Raw genomic sequence first — 18,554 nt, forward strand, 5'->3', positions numbered from 1 at the left:
TTACGATCAATAAGTATCTTATCTCCTGTGTTTTTGTTTAGCCCTATCCAAATCGCTCGGTCTTATGAATATTTATTTTAATCCAGACATCGCAGCGTATTCATCTAAAATATTTAATGCGATATTCAATTCCGAAGCAGTACCGTTTAATGTGAGTAAAGTATCATCCGCATACTGAATCAATTTCAAATTTTGTTCAGATATCCTTATTCCATTAATACACCTTGTATTTCTAAATAAAATTCCCAAATTTCTTTGTTCTTCTTTGATTTTCCGTTTACACACAAGCCCACTTGTTCCAAAGGTTTCATTCCCCTTTGATCATATTTGTGAATGTGTGTTTTTATTAGTTATTTGTTGTCTTCTTTTTCCACCTATTTCCCCGCTTCGATCTTCCTTAGCGCCTTACTCAATGTTTACAATCTTACAATATTTTTCTATTCTTCATAAACACATTCATTATCATCTTTTTGATAATGTATATGGGGATAGACCGATGGTGTTCTTTTTCACTCCACGTCATTCACTTCGGTCATTAGTTTCACGTCTTTAATTTTTATACTCTCCTTCTCTATGTTGAATAAAATGATAATCGTTCTGAAATTCATCACAACTTGGTTACACAACCTACCAAGAAGTTTTGATTTTGTGAAATATGCTCGTCCAACAAGTCGCGACTTCTCATTTTCACACCCGCGATCACAACTCCTTTCGTTGGGTAATTTTTTGCACTCATAAAATAATCGCCAATGTGGTTTGACCTATCTACTTTGTTTATTCTATAATGGTTTTAACTTCTAAGTTTTAATCATCATCAGCGTCATCATCTCTCTCGCTTACAATTAATCTATTTAAGTCTGAACTCGACAAAGTGAATTGCGCTTCTCACACCAACACTCCTTGTAAACCTTCATTTCTTATACCAAGACGTATCACACTACTCATTAGCGCCGTGCACAACATAAAAACATAATAAAAGCAAATATAACGTTTGAAACGCGTGGTTTTATTTATAATTTATCATTCGTATCGAATTCAACGGAACGGATTTTCAGTTTAATTCTTAAATTATACATCACAACCGCTTTATTTATAATACTATTTTCGCGATCACTTTCTTTAACAAACGTATTTACATAACTTGAGTTCCAAGTCGTATCATCGGGTTTGCATCTCTTCTCGAAAATGGCAAACCGTCAAAGTTTTACATTATTTGTGAAATCTTTGTTTCTTGTACATTTACACAGAAATAAGACATCTTATATGAGCAAATACATTAACTTGAACCTAATGAACTGTCCACGAAACAAAGAAAGGACTGCAATAAATAAGTTACTAAATATTATACAGATTTGGGAGGATAGAATGGATAGGATTTCAGAAGATAGAATAGATGAGCCTCACAGAAAAGCACACAGCTACAGAAAATGATTATCAGAGTTGTCTCATTATGGCATGGAAAAAAAAAGAAAGCAAAAAGAAAACTTAGAACAATGAGAAAACTAACAGAAACTTGCATTTTTCTAATATCTATAGATAATGACAGACACAGAATGTTAACATATTCGACCAGACCACAATATAATTTTATCTTGTAGTTGTAGAATATATAGAAGTGATTGGCATGAACACCAAGGAATAATCATCTCAATCAAGGATATTTCCAAAAGGAATACATCGGTCTAATACCGCAGTCACATCAAGGGATCTGGACTCCAACCCAAACAATGATATGCCATTGAATATAACGTAATAAGCTTTGATCGGTCTGGAGTCTGGATTGCTGATGTAACTGTAGCATTAATAAGATAATCACACACATTTGGCATTCTAATTACACCAGAGGTCAAAGGTGATCAGATGTACTGATGAAGACTTATATTCTCTACCAAATCAGTATATATAACATTTCTAACTGATGTCGAACAACTATCACATCCATCATATCATTGTGTATAAATCAGTGATTTTTTTTCAACTGAAATACTGGCAGTTAAAGTTAAAAAGACCCATACATATGCTATGAATATAGAGATAAGTCATTCTTCTTGTGCCTACCAGATACATATATTTCTAGAATCTTCTACTATTACTACTTGTGACATATGCTTTGTGGGCCCTTGATTTATCTTAGCACAAGTTTCCGAGCATGCAGGCAGAGATTTTTGTGTCTCCGAACTATTTTTAATCGCTATGTTTGCTGTATCGGGCTTCGTGGCTTTCTTTATTACACTCCTCCCCAGGCGTGCCGTCATATGGGCAACGATCTTCTCTTGGGACTCTTCTCCAAGGAGAATTGCCTCTTCTCTCTATCCCATTCTGCTCTTCATACACGAGTACTTTCACTCATGAAACCCAGATGCAAAAAGTAAATACTAACTACCACATAAATAAGTGCAAGTATACTATGCTATAGTATCCCATCATACCAAGACTGTCAGCCATTTGACCTCACAGAGGCTGAATCGGCTGCAAACAAGTTCACACATTTCAGAAAAAAAGGCAATGATTATTGCTGCCCAACGCCTTGCATATGAAACAATCATGTTGACACAAACAGGCAAATAAATGATGGCATTTTTTGTTTGATTCTTTGCCATGCAGGTATCATCTACTTGCCTACTTCTCCTTTTCTCTCATCAACTTATTGTCATCATTTTTTCTCATTTTTTTGTATTTTTCAATATTTTTTATTATTTTTTTTTACATGATTTTGACCACTTATCTCTTTGGCAACATTTTTTCGTACTTCCCACTTCCTCAAAGAAGCCCCATCATCAGAATTCTTAACTAATCTTGGTTTTCATGTATTTTTAAAAATTATTTTCATGCAAAGCTCTGGCTAATAGAAGCTACTGCAACGATTTTGCACTAGATATACAAGATAGTACACTATATCTCTCGGGACTATTTACAAAATAAATACCATCTAACATGTACATTGACCGTTTGTCTTAAACAGCATGGTTTCTTCTGTCAAATAATCTCTATATTTACATACATATGACATAAACATAATAGTTACATAATTACAGTCTCTTATTTACACTATTTTTTCCTTTATGTACAGGTAAAGTATCTAATTATTTAACACTGTACAAGACATGTCTTTGCATAAAGGTCCTAAATTACTTATAGTACCCCTGACCATTGGGTTAAGAGATCCAATAGTTAATCAAGAAAATAGGAATGATGGAATGATAAAGGGAGAAACTGAATTAAAATTTTAAGGGAAAATTTTGAAATGAAATGTATTACTTAGAATGTTCAATTCCATGTCCTAAGTGAACAAGCAAAAGTAATATGGAGCCATAAGACGGCAAACTTGTGTCGATCTTCACAAAACAAATTTGAAAATATTATAATTTCATTGAGGTAGAATCTACCAAAACTGTACCACATTGTGACTTTAAAAAAGATTCTCTCTAAAGTCAACAGTCTCATTAAGAGCATATCCTCATTCTTCCAAAATGTAGCATTGAGACTCCACTTGCTCTTGGCAAATTGGCACCATTTTGTTTTAGGATTCAATCAACAATTTGGCCAATAAATTACAAGGCACACTTGATTTGGTACACTCTGAACCAGCTTCCGTTCAACTGGCCTTCTTATTTTGGTTGGTGTGTGGTCGGGGGATGAGCATCATCAACGAGAGAAGGATCACCAAGTCACCTCTCTTCCATTTTCCATACAAAAATATAGCACCAATAATAAATCATATTCTATATAGCATCTTTCTCCTCCAGCTCTCCAGGCAAACACATGCAGTCTGTTCGACTTCCTTCGTTGAACTTTGGCAAGGAAAATAGCTGCTGCCCAGGTATAATGGTCCACTTTCTCTGCAGGTAGTCAGCTTGATGTCTTCTCTATTTCAGATGAGCTATTCCTGCTTCTTTCCATTGGGTCTTTCTGCAATGCAGTCTTATTTCAAGTAATGACCTTTTGACCATCTGGACTGGGCAGTTGGTGGAAAACCGATGCCAGCTAGGTACCTAACTAAGCTTTGGTCCTAGTAGAAATGTAACATTATGCCATTTCTTCGTTGATCTATAAGAAAGCAAAAAAAAAAAATTATATATATATATATATATATAAATATATAAACTATATATTTATCATATTCAAACCAAAATGATCCTATTTCAAAACAATTCTACACACAGTAACAAAATCACATGCATCTATTTTGATTTGCCTTTACAAAATTCATATTGCAGATGATCAAGTAGACTGAAAAAAAATTAATGAAAAAATTCAGAACAAACCTATTCTAAATGACAAGAAACAAAGATAAGGAAACTCACCCTAACATATGCATTGCCATTTTTGCCAGGTCTCCCTACGTTGTGGTCGTATTTTGTCTCAGGGTCTAATGAGAAGGTTTCCTCGGTTGTCTTTCTGTATACCGGGTTGTCAAAGTTCATCGTCCTCTTCTTGCGGTTGGAGTGTCTCCTGAATTCATGAAGAAAACACAAATAATAAATAAATAACAAGTAGGAATTACAGAACTATTAATATTATGACAACTATTTTTTCACACAGTTAAATTAGCTTCATGTTCTTACTAGAGAAAATATGTTACTTCAGGTAAAGAGCTACATATCACAGTCTCCTTATTCAAATTTATAGAACTGTGGGCGGTTTGATGACATATTGCTAATCAAAATGCAGATATGGAAAAGGATTATGCTGCATGTGACACATTTTTTTGTTGGAATTTCACTTTATATTGAAAGGATCAAGAAAAACTTGCAAGATTGGAAGTCAACTAACCTGTAGAGAACGAAGAAGATGAGAAGGACTATGAGAAGCAGAACAAGAATGATACCGATGATGACAGCAACTACCAAGTGTTTGTTGATGACTGGGCTGGACTCCACAACCTCAGGGGTTGTAGTTGGCACATGGGTTGTCTGGACTATCGATGGTTTGGTGGGAGTGACAGTTTCAGGCTTGGGCTGCGCATGCGAGGTGGCAGATTTGACAGTGGAAGAGGCAGGGGTGGGTGGTGCAGCGGTTGTGGAAGGCACTGAAGGTTGGGGGACGCTTGGGTGTGGCTCGTCTCCGGCACAGGTGTGACCATCGGCCAGGAGTGAAACATCAACAGGGCAGAGGCAGGAGTAGTCGGCAGGACCATCAACTTGAGGAGCAGCCACACAAAGGTAGGAACACATTCCATTGTCTTGAGAACATGGAACTGCAGCTACAGCTGTTGGTTTACAAAAGAAATGAATAATTAGTAAATTAATAACGTATGGGTATGTTATGAAAGATAAAAGGTCTTTTCTGGATTCCTAACACGGCTATTGGGCGTACATAGAAAATTCCTAAAATTCTGCACTGGGTGTGTTTAACAATTTCATGTAGCGAAGATAATTCATGAAAGAGGGAACATTACTCACCAGGAACCTGTCTGAGAGGATGGACAACGATGACATCCATGGCATCAGATACACCAGAAAGAATGGTGGTCTGGTTAGAACCAGTGAACTTGTCTGCTCGTTCAATGCTTTCCTTGGTCCAATCAGTCCAGTAGACATAATCTTCAAAGACTGCTATGCTGAACGGATGGGAAATGCGACCTTCTCCAGACACAATCACCCGTCTGTTTCCACCCATGAAGTCAACTGAGCTGATGCTGCTTTCCTTGGCGTCGATCCAGTAGACCATGTCAAGGGTGTAGTCCACCGTCAAGCCGTTGGGCCAGGAAACTCCTTCAGTCACAATGGCGGTGCGTTCTTGTCCGTTCATGCCAGCACGCTCGATGACGCCTAATCCCCAGTCGCTCCAGAACATCAGGCCTGACTCAGGATCCACAGCAATGGCTCGCGGCTCGTCAAGGTTACTGGAGATTAGAACGGTCTGGCGGGTGCCTTCAAAGTTGGACACAATGATGTTGTCAAGGCCAGTATCTGTCCAGTAGAGGAGCTTGTTGATCCAATCAACAGCAATGCCATCGGGCGTCTTCACTTTGTTAGTAACCATCACAGGCTCAACTCCATTCTCTGCTACCAGTTGGGTTCTGTAATTAAATGAAATAAGGCAGCATTTACCACCATGCCATAATTCACATTCTCTACAGATGAGGAAACCATAAGCCATTCTGATTACCAATATACATGTAAATGAAATAACTAGTCTTAACAAATGCACTACCTCACCAGAAGTGACTGCTGAACATCAAAAAGCAACAATGTCAATGAGTATCAATAAACCTAGTTTTATTTCTTGCCATATAAATATTTGGACTACTTTTAAAGTACGATTTGCTGGCTTAATATTTCAAAGCAGATGAAAGAATTATTGACTTACTTGGAAACGACTTCCAGTCCGACATCTGTCCAGAAGACGGTGTTTGAAGCAGAGTCGAATTCGACAGCCACAGCACTGTGGAGAGACCTCCTGATATACTCGGAAGAGGATGTACGTAGGTCAAAGACGCGGATGTCATGTCGGTTGGCAACAAGAAGCTTTGCATGTTCTGCTGAGTTGGCCTTGCAGTGTCCACGGCCATTGACTTCCTCCAGGGTGTAGTTTTCTTCACAATCGCACTTGTAAGATCCTGGTGTGTTGTAGCACCGTTGACTGCAGACACCCAGTATCGTCTTGCACTCGTTGATGTCCACACACTGTGTGTCGTTGACAAGAGTGTAGCCAGCCTCACAGGTGCATATATGACCAATGGCCAGGTCGACGCATCCATGGCTGCAGCCGCCATTGTTTGTTTGGCACTCGTCTCTCCCTACGAAGAAAGAAAAGATACACAAATGGTTAGATTCACTTTCAACTAATGACAATCAAACCTCCACTAAAACTGAGCAACATGGACTTAAAAGGTATCATTTAACTTTGTGAGCAGTCTAAAAAAACCTTGAAAACCATTGAGAATGAAAAGCTAAAAATACAAGGCAAACCCCGATTTTGTAATTAGGTGTCTTAAAGACGTTTAAATAGAACACACAAGTGTATGGGATGAAATTAAGATGGAGTTTCCAGTCACTTTATATCTCACTTATTGAAGGACAAATAATGATTTTTTGACGCGATTTTTTCTGGGCTTCATTTTTGTAACATATCACAGACACAGGTGACAAGTGTGACCTTCTAGCTCAGATTTTTAAAAGTCAAATCAATGTTAGCCAATCACTTTAACTACACAGTGGTGTAACATTTGGCAGATTGGTCTAAATAGGCCAAGGTAAAAATTAACAACTCACCACAAATTTCTTGTCCTGGCTCATCCTCATTATCTGGGCATTCTGGGATACCGTTGCAGACGCGTACCCATGGTAGACAGGTAGAATTTTTACATCTATAGTGAGTGGTTGGATTACAATCTACAGGGCCTGCATCGGAAAGATGAAACAAAAAACGCCATATTAGACCCGTTGCATACTCAACTCAAGATTATAATCTGGTTAGATAACAGCAAGGCCAAAATCAACGAGACAGGCTCTCCTCTCTTTTCATTCCACTGCTTTTCTTTTCTAATTTGCGTTATTCATATGTTCAAAAGATATCATCTAATCTAACCTATCAATCTGTGGTTACTAAATCATTGGCCAGTGCATAAAATGAATAATTTTGAAAAGATAATTTGTAAGAAGCAAATATGAATGAAATTCAGGTCAACTTAGAAAGGAGATAATGCATAACCACATAAAAGACTTGTGAGCAAATTGTATGACATAACAGCAAATCTGGCTCATAAGAGAGTACAAGCTGACTTTTCATCTAGAAATCTTATTCAAAGAGAGGTGTGTGATACAAATATGATGCAATGTTTGTGAGTAGGAGCTGAGAGAGCCTTACTACCAATGGTTGATGAAGATGGTATACTTACCATTACAATTTGCTTCATCACTACCATCGGCACACTCTTCAACGTTATTACATTCCACATCTCCTTGGATACAAACACCATTGGCACATTGGAATTCATCAGGCGCGCAAGGCGTGGGTGTAATAACAGCTGCCAGAACAAAAGTAAAACAAAAATAAAAATTAGCATAGTCTTTATATTTCAACATAGATAAATACAAACTAGGGACTTTTTTTTTAAATCAAACTTTTCACCATATTTTCACTCTTGCTCCAATTATATTTAGTTTTATCTTAACCACCGTGTTAGAAGGGCACTGTATAAATTCAGATTTGATAAATTTGATGAATTCTTTTCTACTTACGACACGATTCTTCGTCTGATCCATCAAAGCAATCCTGCTCTCCATCGCACTTCCAAGATAGACGGACACACTCGCCGCTGTTACACTGGAAGTGGCCTTGAGGACAGGGTATGGCAGCATCAGAACAGTGGGTCGTTGACTCGTCGGATCCATCACGGCAATCAATGTCCCCATCACACTTCCATCGGCCTGGGATACAGGTGGTCTCATTAGCGCCTGTGCACTCGAACTGGTCGGGGGCGCATGTCAGACTAGGGCAGTTGACCTCGTCAGACGAGTCACCACAATCGTTGTCTCCATCACATACCCAGCGTGTGGTGATGCACTTTTTGTTTTCGCATGTGAACTGGTTTGCTGAACAGGTCAGGGCATCTAAAGATGATAAACAATGAGAATGCTAAACATTAAATCCCTAAATCATGACAGGCTTGTCTTTTACACAACATTAGAGGTCCAATCATAAATCTCCATCCACCCAAAGGGAACAGTTTCTGAGACTAGCAACTATGCCATTATGTCAACTACCATAATTTTTAAAAGTATTTTTAGCCTTCCAATGAGCCTTGTTACCAAATAAATAAAGTAAATTAAGGATTTTCCTCAAAATAAATCAAGAGGCAGACTTACGGCAATTGTGTTCATCAGCTCCTGTCTGGCAATCTACATCATGATCACACCTCCACGTCAGGGGGATACAATTCTTACCAGGACCACAGCTGAACTGATTAGGAGCACAGGTCAGGGACTCTGTATGGGGAAAAATAAGTGAAAAAATAAAGGTTCAGGAACAACTTACACAAAACGATACCACATGTGTAAACTTAGGAGCTGTCACTAGGGGGGGGGGGGGTTAAAAGCCCACATCAGATGTTAAATCCTCACAGTATTAAAAACACATGAGATATTGATCTTCCTAGAGCTAAGAAACAGCTTCATACAATTACATCTAGTCCTTTTGGTTCACCTATTCATTTTTTGTTTAGAAAATGGCTTTTATCTAGACAATTCAAAATTCCGAAAGTTTTGCCTGCAGAGTTTTTGTCTCATGGACCTGATTATTAGTGATCAATGTGGCTTCCCCCACAATATTGAAGAATAAAGGCATGGTTAAAGACCCTCTTCTTGGAACCAGACCACCATGCATGGCCATGCTATTCTTGTTCCTTTCTAAGGCATCATTCTCAGGTTGTAAAAACCACATTGGTTGTCCTAATGGAGTTTGAAGATTACCCTTACAAGGGAACAAAGGGTATTAAGAGCTGCTCTCATATTGTTCAATGAGCCAATGCAAATTGATAATGAAGTCTTTTCAAGCAGTGTAAGGACCAGACAGACCATACATGGAAGGGTTTTTGTGGGACAAAGAGTGGATTATCTTTAATGCATGCACACTTATTGGTGACTTAGACATTATTTTCATCATCATTATTTGATGTACATGGCCTCCAATTCTTAATCTGAGGAGCACAAAATAAGTGTCATGGTTGTGAAGACGTGTGATCTTTTTTTTTTGGTGAGGCACAAAAAATTGTTTAATTCAATTTATCATGTTGGGTCGTTGGGTCACACAGAGTTTAATTTAAGATATGCAGTTACGACTACATGTAAGTGGGAGTATTTTTTTCTTTTGAAAATTAAATTGATGCTGCTTAGTGAGAACATAAATTTACTATTCAGATGTGCAAAAGAGAGGCAAAGACCGTAATATCAGACAATACCATTGCATACCATCCGGTTGGCAGCTTTCTGGCCGCCATTCAATGAATGCACACACACACACAAAATCAAAAATTCGCAGAAACTCTTCATGCAGTAACTGCTCCCAACAGCAGATTCTGTTCAGAGTAGAATGCAACTGGTTCTTACAGATTTCTATGACAATACCAAACCCTGCTTTATTCTGGCTTATCCTCTATTGTTTGGGTGAAGTTCTATTGATCCAGAGGGGTACAATTGGTCTTTTCTTTGTGTATATTGGAAAAGAAAATTTGAAAAGGAAAATCCTGGGTGCAATGGAGCATGCTAACAACACAATGTACATGTTGCACTGTGCCAGTATACGTACATGTACTCCCTATAAAGACCGCATGGCATGTAGTGTACATGCATGCATGTACAATTTGTGAAGCACAAGCCAAGTTTATTTCCTCCATCTTACCAGTTTAAACAATTGCTTGAGGATGGAGGGCCTTTGTTTACATTTCAAAGGTTATGTTTGTATTTGTTTTGTGCTTGAGCCAAAGAGGAGGAAACCATCCAAAGATTATTGGTTAATATCTTACGATGATGTAACAGACAAGTTGCATTTCACCTTGTGGGTACATAAACACACTATCAAAGTCAGCAAAATGGAGGCCAATTCATTGGCTCCAAACTCAATTCTGTAAGAAACTGGGGATAGGCGTAAGTTTAAAAGCTGGGGGCAAACAGGGTCGCAGTGTATTCTATGCAAATCATCCATGTCTAGTTCATATACACAATCATAAAGATTTATGGATTTATTTACAGCTGATGACATCCCCCAAGAGATCCTGATGAGGTTTCAAAAACTCCTGAGAGTTTTAGCATCTCATTCTTTACTCCTATCTATATTTACATGTAATTATCATGGTGACCATTTTTTTCCCTATTGGACTCTTGATTAAGTATTTATCAATGCTGGCAAAGTATTTATGTCATTCACCAATAAAATTCCAATCATTCAAAACATAATGTAAAAAGTAGGCCTACAGAATCAAACTTCTTGGAATGTGTGTCAGCTGCGGCAAGTTTAAGACCAACTCATTAAATTAATTACCAGTCTATGAAATTGAATTTGTTTCAGAGAAAGGGAATATATTTACCACAGCCAATTTCATCAGAACTGTCTGGGCAGTCGGCGTCACCATCGCAGCGCCACCTTGCTGGAACACACACTGAATCGCTGTTGCCTGTTCCTGTACTAGCGCACTCAAACTCTTCGGCACTGCATGTCAGTTGACCTGCAGATTCATGAAAGAAAAGGAATAACATTTCAATTAAATCTCAAAATCAATCAATGACAATGGGTATTCATCAGTCCCTTTGTGCTAGAGACATTTACACTTAATTCTTGTGTACAACATTTAATGTGGGCTAAAAAAAACCCTTCTGGACAATTAAAAATATTTATCAAAATCAAGGGACTGTATTTTTCAAAGCATGTACGCAACATCATTGGCAAAGATTCAACCACCATATGAAGGGTTTTTGTGGAATCTTCTTTTTCTCACGAACTGGTATCAAACAAAATCTTTTTGAAGATCAAGATATCAAAACCAAAGCATAATTGGTAACCAGGATTAAACATTAACACAGATTAGCCTGGCAATGTGCCCATATATCTTCCATGCTATTAAATGAAGAAAATGCCTTTTGTTTATATAGAGTTTGATACAGTTTGGGTAACCAAATTGCACGCGGGAGTATTTTCATACTTTTATTTCGTTTTGCTTCTTTCTCCAGTCTGTGATGGAGAACTGCACAGTACATTCTTTTCAAAAGTCATTCTAAAGAAGACAGTGATTATTTACCTTATTAATTCAAACTTCCTTTCTCAGCATTTTTAGTACAATATATTTGTTTACTTGTCACTTAATAAATGATTCCTGTATTTTGTTTATCTAATAGGCATATCCTCCTCTTTTATATCTGAAAGATAATCATTATCCTTTTATTACACTTCCTGTTAGTTGTATCACTGTCAAGTACATGTAGGATCTACATGTACCTGATACCATTTGAATTACTTGTTGAGCTTGGGAAAAATTTGCTCACAAAGAGTTACAATGCATCATGTTCCTTTGTTTTTTTTTGCAATTCTAATTAAACAAACATGTTTTTCATCCCAAAGACCCAAATACATTTTCTCTACAAACTCATCAACAAATCAGTCATACATGTAGATCTTTCATCTCTTCAATTTCTCACTTGCAATTCACCCCGGCTTGCCAGGGAATACCACCACCATGCCAATACCCTTTTCAAGTACATAAAAAATACCATGTTTCACTTAAAATTCAATTCATCACATGAATTACAATTCTTACAAAAATTCATCATATTAATCAAATTATACATATTTTGTACTTCAAGTTCAAGATAATTAATGTTTACAGTATCTCACTCTCGAGACTCCTCAAGAAGAGGCATCATCAAATCATAAGTACAACCATTAACCATTCCCTGCTTGTTCCTAAGCCTTTACTTTACAAAATAATATCATGGTCTTGAGATTTTTATGGTGAGAATAAGGCCAAAGGTATATGATTCAAATTGAAATTATACCATCGTGCTATACATATTTATTACACCCATTCATCTCATTCTCAATTCGCCAACACATACACTTTTTCTCTTACCTGGTCCTCGCCACGGAGATCTGCGCCCAGAAAGAGAAGCACTGACAAGGGCGGGAAGCAAAAACACTGATGCAATCACGAGGATCAGAAAGCGAATCATATTGTTTTGATGTGAGTTCCTATCCAATTTCATCAGTTATTTATACCATCAATTGGTATAAAAGTCACACTTAAGATGAAATCTCTCTGATTTTTAAGCAAGAACGTCTACACCTCCAATCTCTAACAAAATTTCCTCAGTAAAATGCGCAAGGAGTTACACCCAAATTTCACAGCAGAGAAAAAGCACAACTCTTGTGGAATCTTTACCATTCACAAATGCACTGGGATATCGGGGCGGGGAGCGACGGTTGTATGGTGTGCATGTTGTTGCGATAATACACTCCGATCCCGGCATAAACACACATGAATACACACACTATAACCAAGCTATTGTACGTTGGTATGCGAAAGGGTCATAGTTGATAGACAGACGCCTGTGATTGGCTCACAGAATAGGACCACTCTGTACTTTATGACAAGCATCTTTTAGGAACGTACCACATTGACTGGAGAAGGGAAGTAACCTCTCTTTGCCCTCTCTCAAAATAAATCTCCCAGGCATTTTATTCTCTCGTCGCTAATGTTTTGGCCAGAATACTATATAATCGTTACTTCAAGGATAGATTAAGATGAAATATGGTCATCTGAAACTCTTAAGGTCATCTGACCTCGTAGTACAATATGCCGCAAAATCTAGCATTCCTTCCATATCAGTGACAAATAGGAACTTTAAATAACGTGCCACACCCCCTTGCGTAAAAAATAAACAATTATTTGTTTTGAGGAAGAGAAAACTTTTAAGTGTGCAAGAAGAGAGATACTGTGTGACAGATATAGTATTCAGGCCTACATCTATTACATGAATTTAGACTGATACTTATGTTTATGGTATAATATTGGTAATAATTTTTTTAATGCGTATAAAACAGACTCGCTTCGATTACGAAATGTTCATTTTGTTAGATTTGTAATCAACTTTAGTTTTATACATGTAGCTATGGTTTTTCATCAGTACGACGCCTTTCTGACATTTAAATCCAAAGCTTCGAAATTCTCTATTCACAGAACGTGTTAAAGCTTTCTGATGTGATACTGGTTCATTTCAGTAAACATTTCTCTCCAAAATTTGCGTAGGTTGTCCCCCCCCCCCATTCATTCGACACTACGTGACAGCAATTTTCACATTCACTTCTGACTTCCATGCTCGGCACGTTCTTAACTTCCGATGCCCTCAACTTAGTATCAACTTAAGTACAAAAACATTTCCAGTTGATAAAAGCAAAAACCAGCTCGACTTTTAATACACGTGACATATTAAATAACTAGAAGTGACTTTCGAACCAGGCGAACCCTTCCTCCATGCAATGACATATTAAACATAAACGGTATGGCATGTTTAATATTCTGCACAGAGAGTGAGAAATAAATCTTGTTTGTAAGTGTTGTTAAGCTACATGTAGCCAACATGAAATATACTAGTATTATACATATATGCAAGATAGATTTTTCTCTTTATAGATTTTACCCATCTGACCAGGGCTCCACACTACTAGTGACCTTTTTTCCCCTACTGATCCAACCTGTTCATGTCGGACTAGTGGATAACTAGATAGACTATAACTAGATACCCAGTTTTCCCCTTCTTATTTTTTTTACTGGCCCATACATGTTGTACCTAAAATTTACTGCCCCCTGAGAAAAAAAACCTAAGACTTGAGCTTATTTTGCTGTATTTTATTGCTTTGACCCCCCCAAAAAAAAAAATTGAGAGCCCTTCATATGATGCCAGGGCCATTTTTATTATTTGGGAAAGAGAAAATATGATTAGTATCAGTTTGATATATTTTTACTGGTCATGTCGGACCAGTAAATCTGGCTATTTCTGCAAAAGCTACTGGTCCGACAGCAATTTTTACTGGTCTGGGACGGTCGGACCAGTGCCAGTGTCAAAGAGCCGCACTAGATTAAAAGTTACAAATGTACCCCAAATGATAACATGATTTTTTTCTTCTTCATGAGACTAAAATTCTATCTACCTTGCTTGTTGTGTAAGATATTTACATTTTTTGTTAAAAAACACCCTAATAAGGCTAAAATGAAAATATAAGTTATCATCATTACCATATGGGCAGATGTGAACACTTGACGCTCGGTGTCGATTGTCCATGATTAGATCTATAGGTACTCTACTGATAAAACCGCCCTAGCGCCACCTGTCGGTAGATACACTATAGTTTGGCCACAACGGCTTTGCTCAACACGGCATGCCACTGCACTACCTCGGTCAGAACCCATCTGAACTTCTCTTTTTTTTCATATTTTCTCCGCGGATTATAATAATTTAACAATTAATAGTACTCTGATCCCTGATGCAACATTATTTTTTCAAACTCTTTTGAAAATATGTGCACAATATGGGGTAAAAGTAAAACTGGCAAAAAGAAAACGATGACAAAACAATAAAAAAAATTCATTATTATGGCCATTACGTCCAAAATGAGTTTTACTTGTGATAAACATGGATTGATATAATGACTTTTGAATCAAAAGATAATTAATAATGTACAATACACGTCCCGATTGGGATTCTAAAATACCAGGCCTTCATCTTTAACGGATGATAGTGAAAATCGTCTTCACCCCCCCTCCCCCTTATGATTATGTCCAACTACACATAGGTTATCGGGAATTTTTTTTAGCAACTGCAAGTTTTACAAACAAAAACAAATTACTTCTTGACTGGGTATATAAAAAAGGTAGACCGGAAGCTTCAGTCTCTGCTTCGTCGGTTGTTTTTCTGGACTACGTCTTGCTTCACTCCAGAGTAAATAAGTAAAAAAAAATGTTTAAAGATTCCGCAAAACAGATTTCAACTGTCTATGGGTAAAGTAGGATGGGGGGGGGGGTCGGGTGTCCGGACACTTTATAATTTTGAAGCCTTCTCTTTGTCTGAAGATTACACTAAAACTATGAATTCAATAGTTATGATTACCAATCATCTTCTATCTTGCTCTCTATAATATTTCCTATTACATTTTATACTAAAAATTGATAAAACTTTGCTTGTAAATTTACCGTATCTAAATGACTTTCTAAAATTGTTCGTCCAGACACACAGCCTGTCCGGACACACATAAAGGGTCTGCATGTAATACACCTCTACCAATTTAATTCGCTTCTTCCTCTCTGAATCATTTTTGTTTCCTTTCCCCACCATAGCCATAGGCGGATCTTTATTACACAACAATACTAATATTTAAATGCAAAACAGAGGGTTACGGTGTATTTAGGCATCAAGTCAAAGTTTTGATTATATCTCCATTCCGTGAAAGAATATTTAAATAATATGTATAATATATTCCAGATATGTTTCAAGAACAGAAAAATGTGAAATGACAGTTAACATGTAATAGATAACATTGAAACAATATCATTAATTTAGTATGAAAAAAATTATTCTTTCATTTTCGCTCAGAATTAGTATTTTTCATTTTGGCTTCTTCTGATTACTCTATTAAAATATTTTCACATATTTTTTTTTTTGTAGACCAAGGTCTATATACAGGTCTAGGCATATCAGCGGTGCTCTTTTTGTCTACATTGTATTTAAGAGTGGATTTGGAGGAAAGTTCATCAAATCGAATGGAGATTTAGGGTGGGATGGATATTCTGATACGTGTCGTTAGAAAAAAATCTACCTTCTATAAATAAACACAATATTGTTCACTGTAATTAGCAGATACCTTTTGAGATAATTCATGAAATAGGGACTTCTGCATTTTAAATTCGAGAAATTCACGCTTTACCATCTTCTATCATGTCTAGAAATAGAATCCACGATACGGTACAGTTTGGGAATGAGATTTATTAAACAAATACCGGTAATAATTTTTTTTTACTGAAAAGTGAAACTAGACCTATTAAAAAAAGTGAATCTTAATTCTATGGATATTTATCGATAATCTTAAATAGATATTGCTTTGGCTTTATTGGGGATACTGAAACTCATAACTAGAAACATGTAAAGAAACGTGAAAACTTAATCAAGTAGTTCAATGTTTACACAATATTCTGATACTTTTCTTGTGCAGGCCAGGGTCTTCGAACCGGCAAAAATAGCACGCATGCAATGTATTGTGGGAACATTGGAGAAACACGCTCTTACTACACATGACACACCTTCTCTTCGCTTGTTTTGATTCGTCATCAACTCGGGGTCAGCCGATCACCAGATTGCCTCTAGCCAATCAGAACGCACCGCATAATGAGCTCGGTGCGGTATTCATAAAAGGAATAACGGCATGCAAATCAACCACGTCAGAACACTAGACATCCAATCAGATGGCCTATACAGCACAACGCCCATCGTTTGCCGACACTACCCACAACACACACACAATAATGGACCACGAGGAAAAAATGCCGGCAAATTCTTGAAGGCTCCATGTAACAATCTCACACATCATCAGTTCACAAAAAATCTACTAGAATACATTATTATACCCATTTCCTAAACCAGTTTATGGCAGAGTTCATTTGCACCATACTATAGAAATTGAAACCAGCTTTTAATTGAAATAAAACGCTTATTTATATATGAAAATATGGAAAACAAATGTCGGACAAGAGTTTTTGTTGAGCCTTGAATTGTTGAAGCGGGTTGTTTGCCAATGTTTACATTCACTACCATGTGCTTTACAATTATTTGTAGGACAGAGAGATATTATTAAAAATCTGATTCCTGTTTCCAAGTCAGATGTAAATGACAGTTATATGGTTAAAATAAATGAATTTTTCTCCAACTTACCACACACTAACTCATCGGAATTATCGCCACAATCATCTTCGTTGTCACACTTCCATACACTTGGGATGCACTTGTTATTTGCGCATGTGAACTGATTTCCTCCACACAAATTTCCTAAAGTAAAAGAGAACATAGAAAATTGAAATACATTGTAAGGAGTCCAAACTATATAATGTACATTTTGTAAAAATAATTGCCCTTCTGTACATTTTGTAGCAGGGCTGACCAACATTGACATGCTGACATGACACGATTGGCTAGGCTCACGCTTGCCTGTCTCAGAGTCTGATTCAAATGCAATCTGAAAATTGATGCATTTTCAGTCTTCTTGACTCGAGTTCTTCTTACTTCAGAACGGTTACGGTACTCTGATTTAATATCTATCTTATTAAAACTCTAATAACATGGGCGCATTCCACCAAATATGATTTATAAAATGAAAATCTAGACTTAGACTTGTCTTGGTCATCTCATTCTCAGCTCAGCTCAGTTTCATCGAATGCAATGACGAAAAACTGCATTCGCAAGATGATTTTTTGAAATTGAAAACTCACCATTCACAGCCGAAAATACAGAGGCTAACAATCCTACTAGTAGGATCAGTCTTAGCGTGTACGTTCCCATGATATATCCACGTATTTTCTCTGATTATTGATAGTATATTTCTATGTGTCGTGGCTCCAATGAAAAGAAGATGCTGAAAACTGCTTCGTTTATAAATTTCGATCACGAGAATGTATTGAAAAGTCGTCCACTCACTCTGAAGTTGTTTGCTGAATCTGCCGGTTGAACGGTCGATGCCGCATGTCGTTGTGCCGGTCTTTTTTCACACACACAATACACACGCAAGTACCTACACATAGCGGTTGTACGTAACAACAATGTGTGTATGTTTGCTACTACGAACATGACGTCATCTAAAAAGTGAACGTATACGCGGCCGGTATGAAGCTGTTGGAAACGTGCCAATTCCGGGGGTGTAACATTTAAGGAAAAATGGGAATTCTTCCGATCTCGTATAATTATCACCATTTGTTTTTGTTATTGTTTTTGTTTACATGATGCGTAGGGCTAGAAGTAGTACTATGCTGGGTAGTCAAATTCGGCAGCCAATAATGCGTTGAAGGGATGGGGAAAGTC

The 18,554-nt window shown here is 37.2% G+C and overlaps 1 protein-coding gene across 2 annotated transcripts; it reads right to left on the bottom strand.

Annotated features, from left to right (window-relative positions):
- Nucleotides 1–985: 985 nt before the first annotated feature.
- Nucleotides 986–18,218, bottom strand: LOC121423982 (very low-density lipoprotein receptor-like). Of its 2 annotated transcripts, XM_041619539.1 has the most exons (12): nt 17,969–18,218; nt 17,415–17,528; nt 11,030–11,167; nt 8,814–8,933; nt 8,187–8,558; nt 7,844–7,972; nt 7,218–7,346; nt 6,313–6,742; nt 5,403–6,022; nt 4,774–5,209; nt 4,305–4,452; nt 986–4,047 (listed from the first exon to the last, which is right to left on the bottom strand). In XM_041619539.1, exons 1-12 carry the CDS (start codon nt 18,036–18,038, stop codon nt 4,027–4,029), a joined length of 2,727 nt encoding a protein of 908 aa, XP_041475473.1. In that variant the 5' UTR covers nt 18,039–18,218; the 3' UTR covers nt 986–4,026. The 2 variants fall into 2 exon arrangements, with proteins under 2 accessions (XP_041475473.1, XP_041475474.1); XM_041619540.1 differs by lacking the exons at nt 17,415–17,528; nt 17,969–18,218 and adding an exon at nt 12,566–12,879.
- Nucleotides 18,219–18,554: the final 336 nt, after the last annotated feature.

Source organism: Lytechinus variegatus, chromosome 11 (genome assembly GCF_018143015.1).
Source record: "Lytechinus variegatus isolate NC3 chromosome 11, Lvar_3.0, whole genome shotgun sequence".
Taxonomy (NCBI): Eukaryota; Metazoa; Echinodermata; class Echinoidea; order Temnopleuroida; family Toxopneustidae; genus Lytechinus; species Lytechinus variegatus.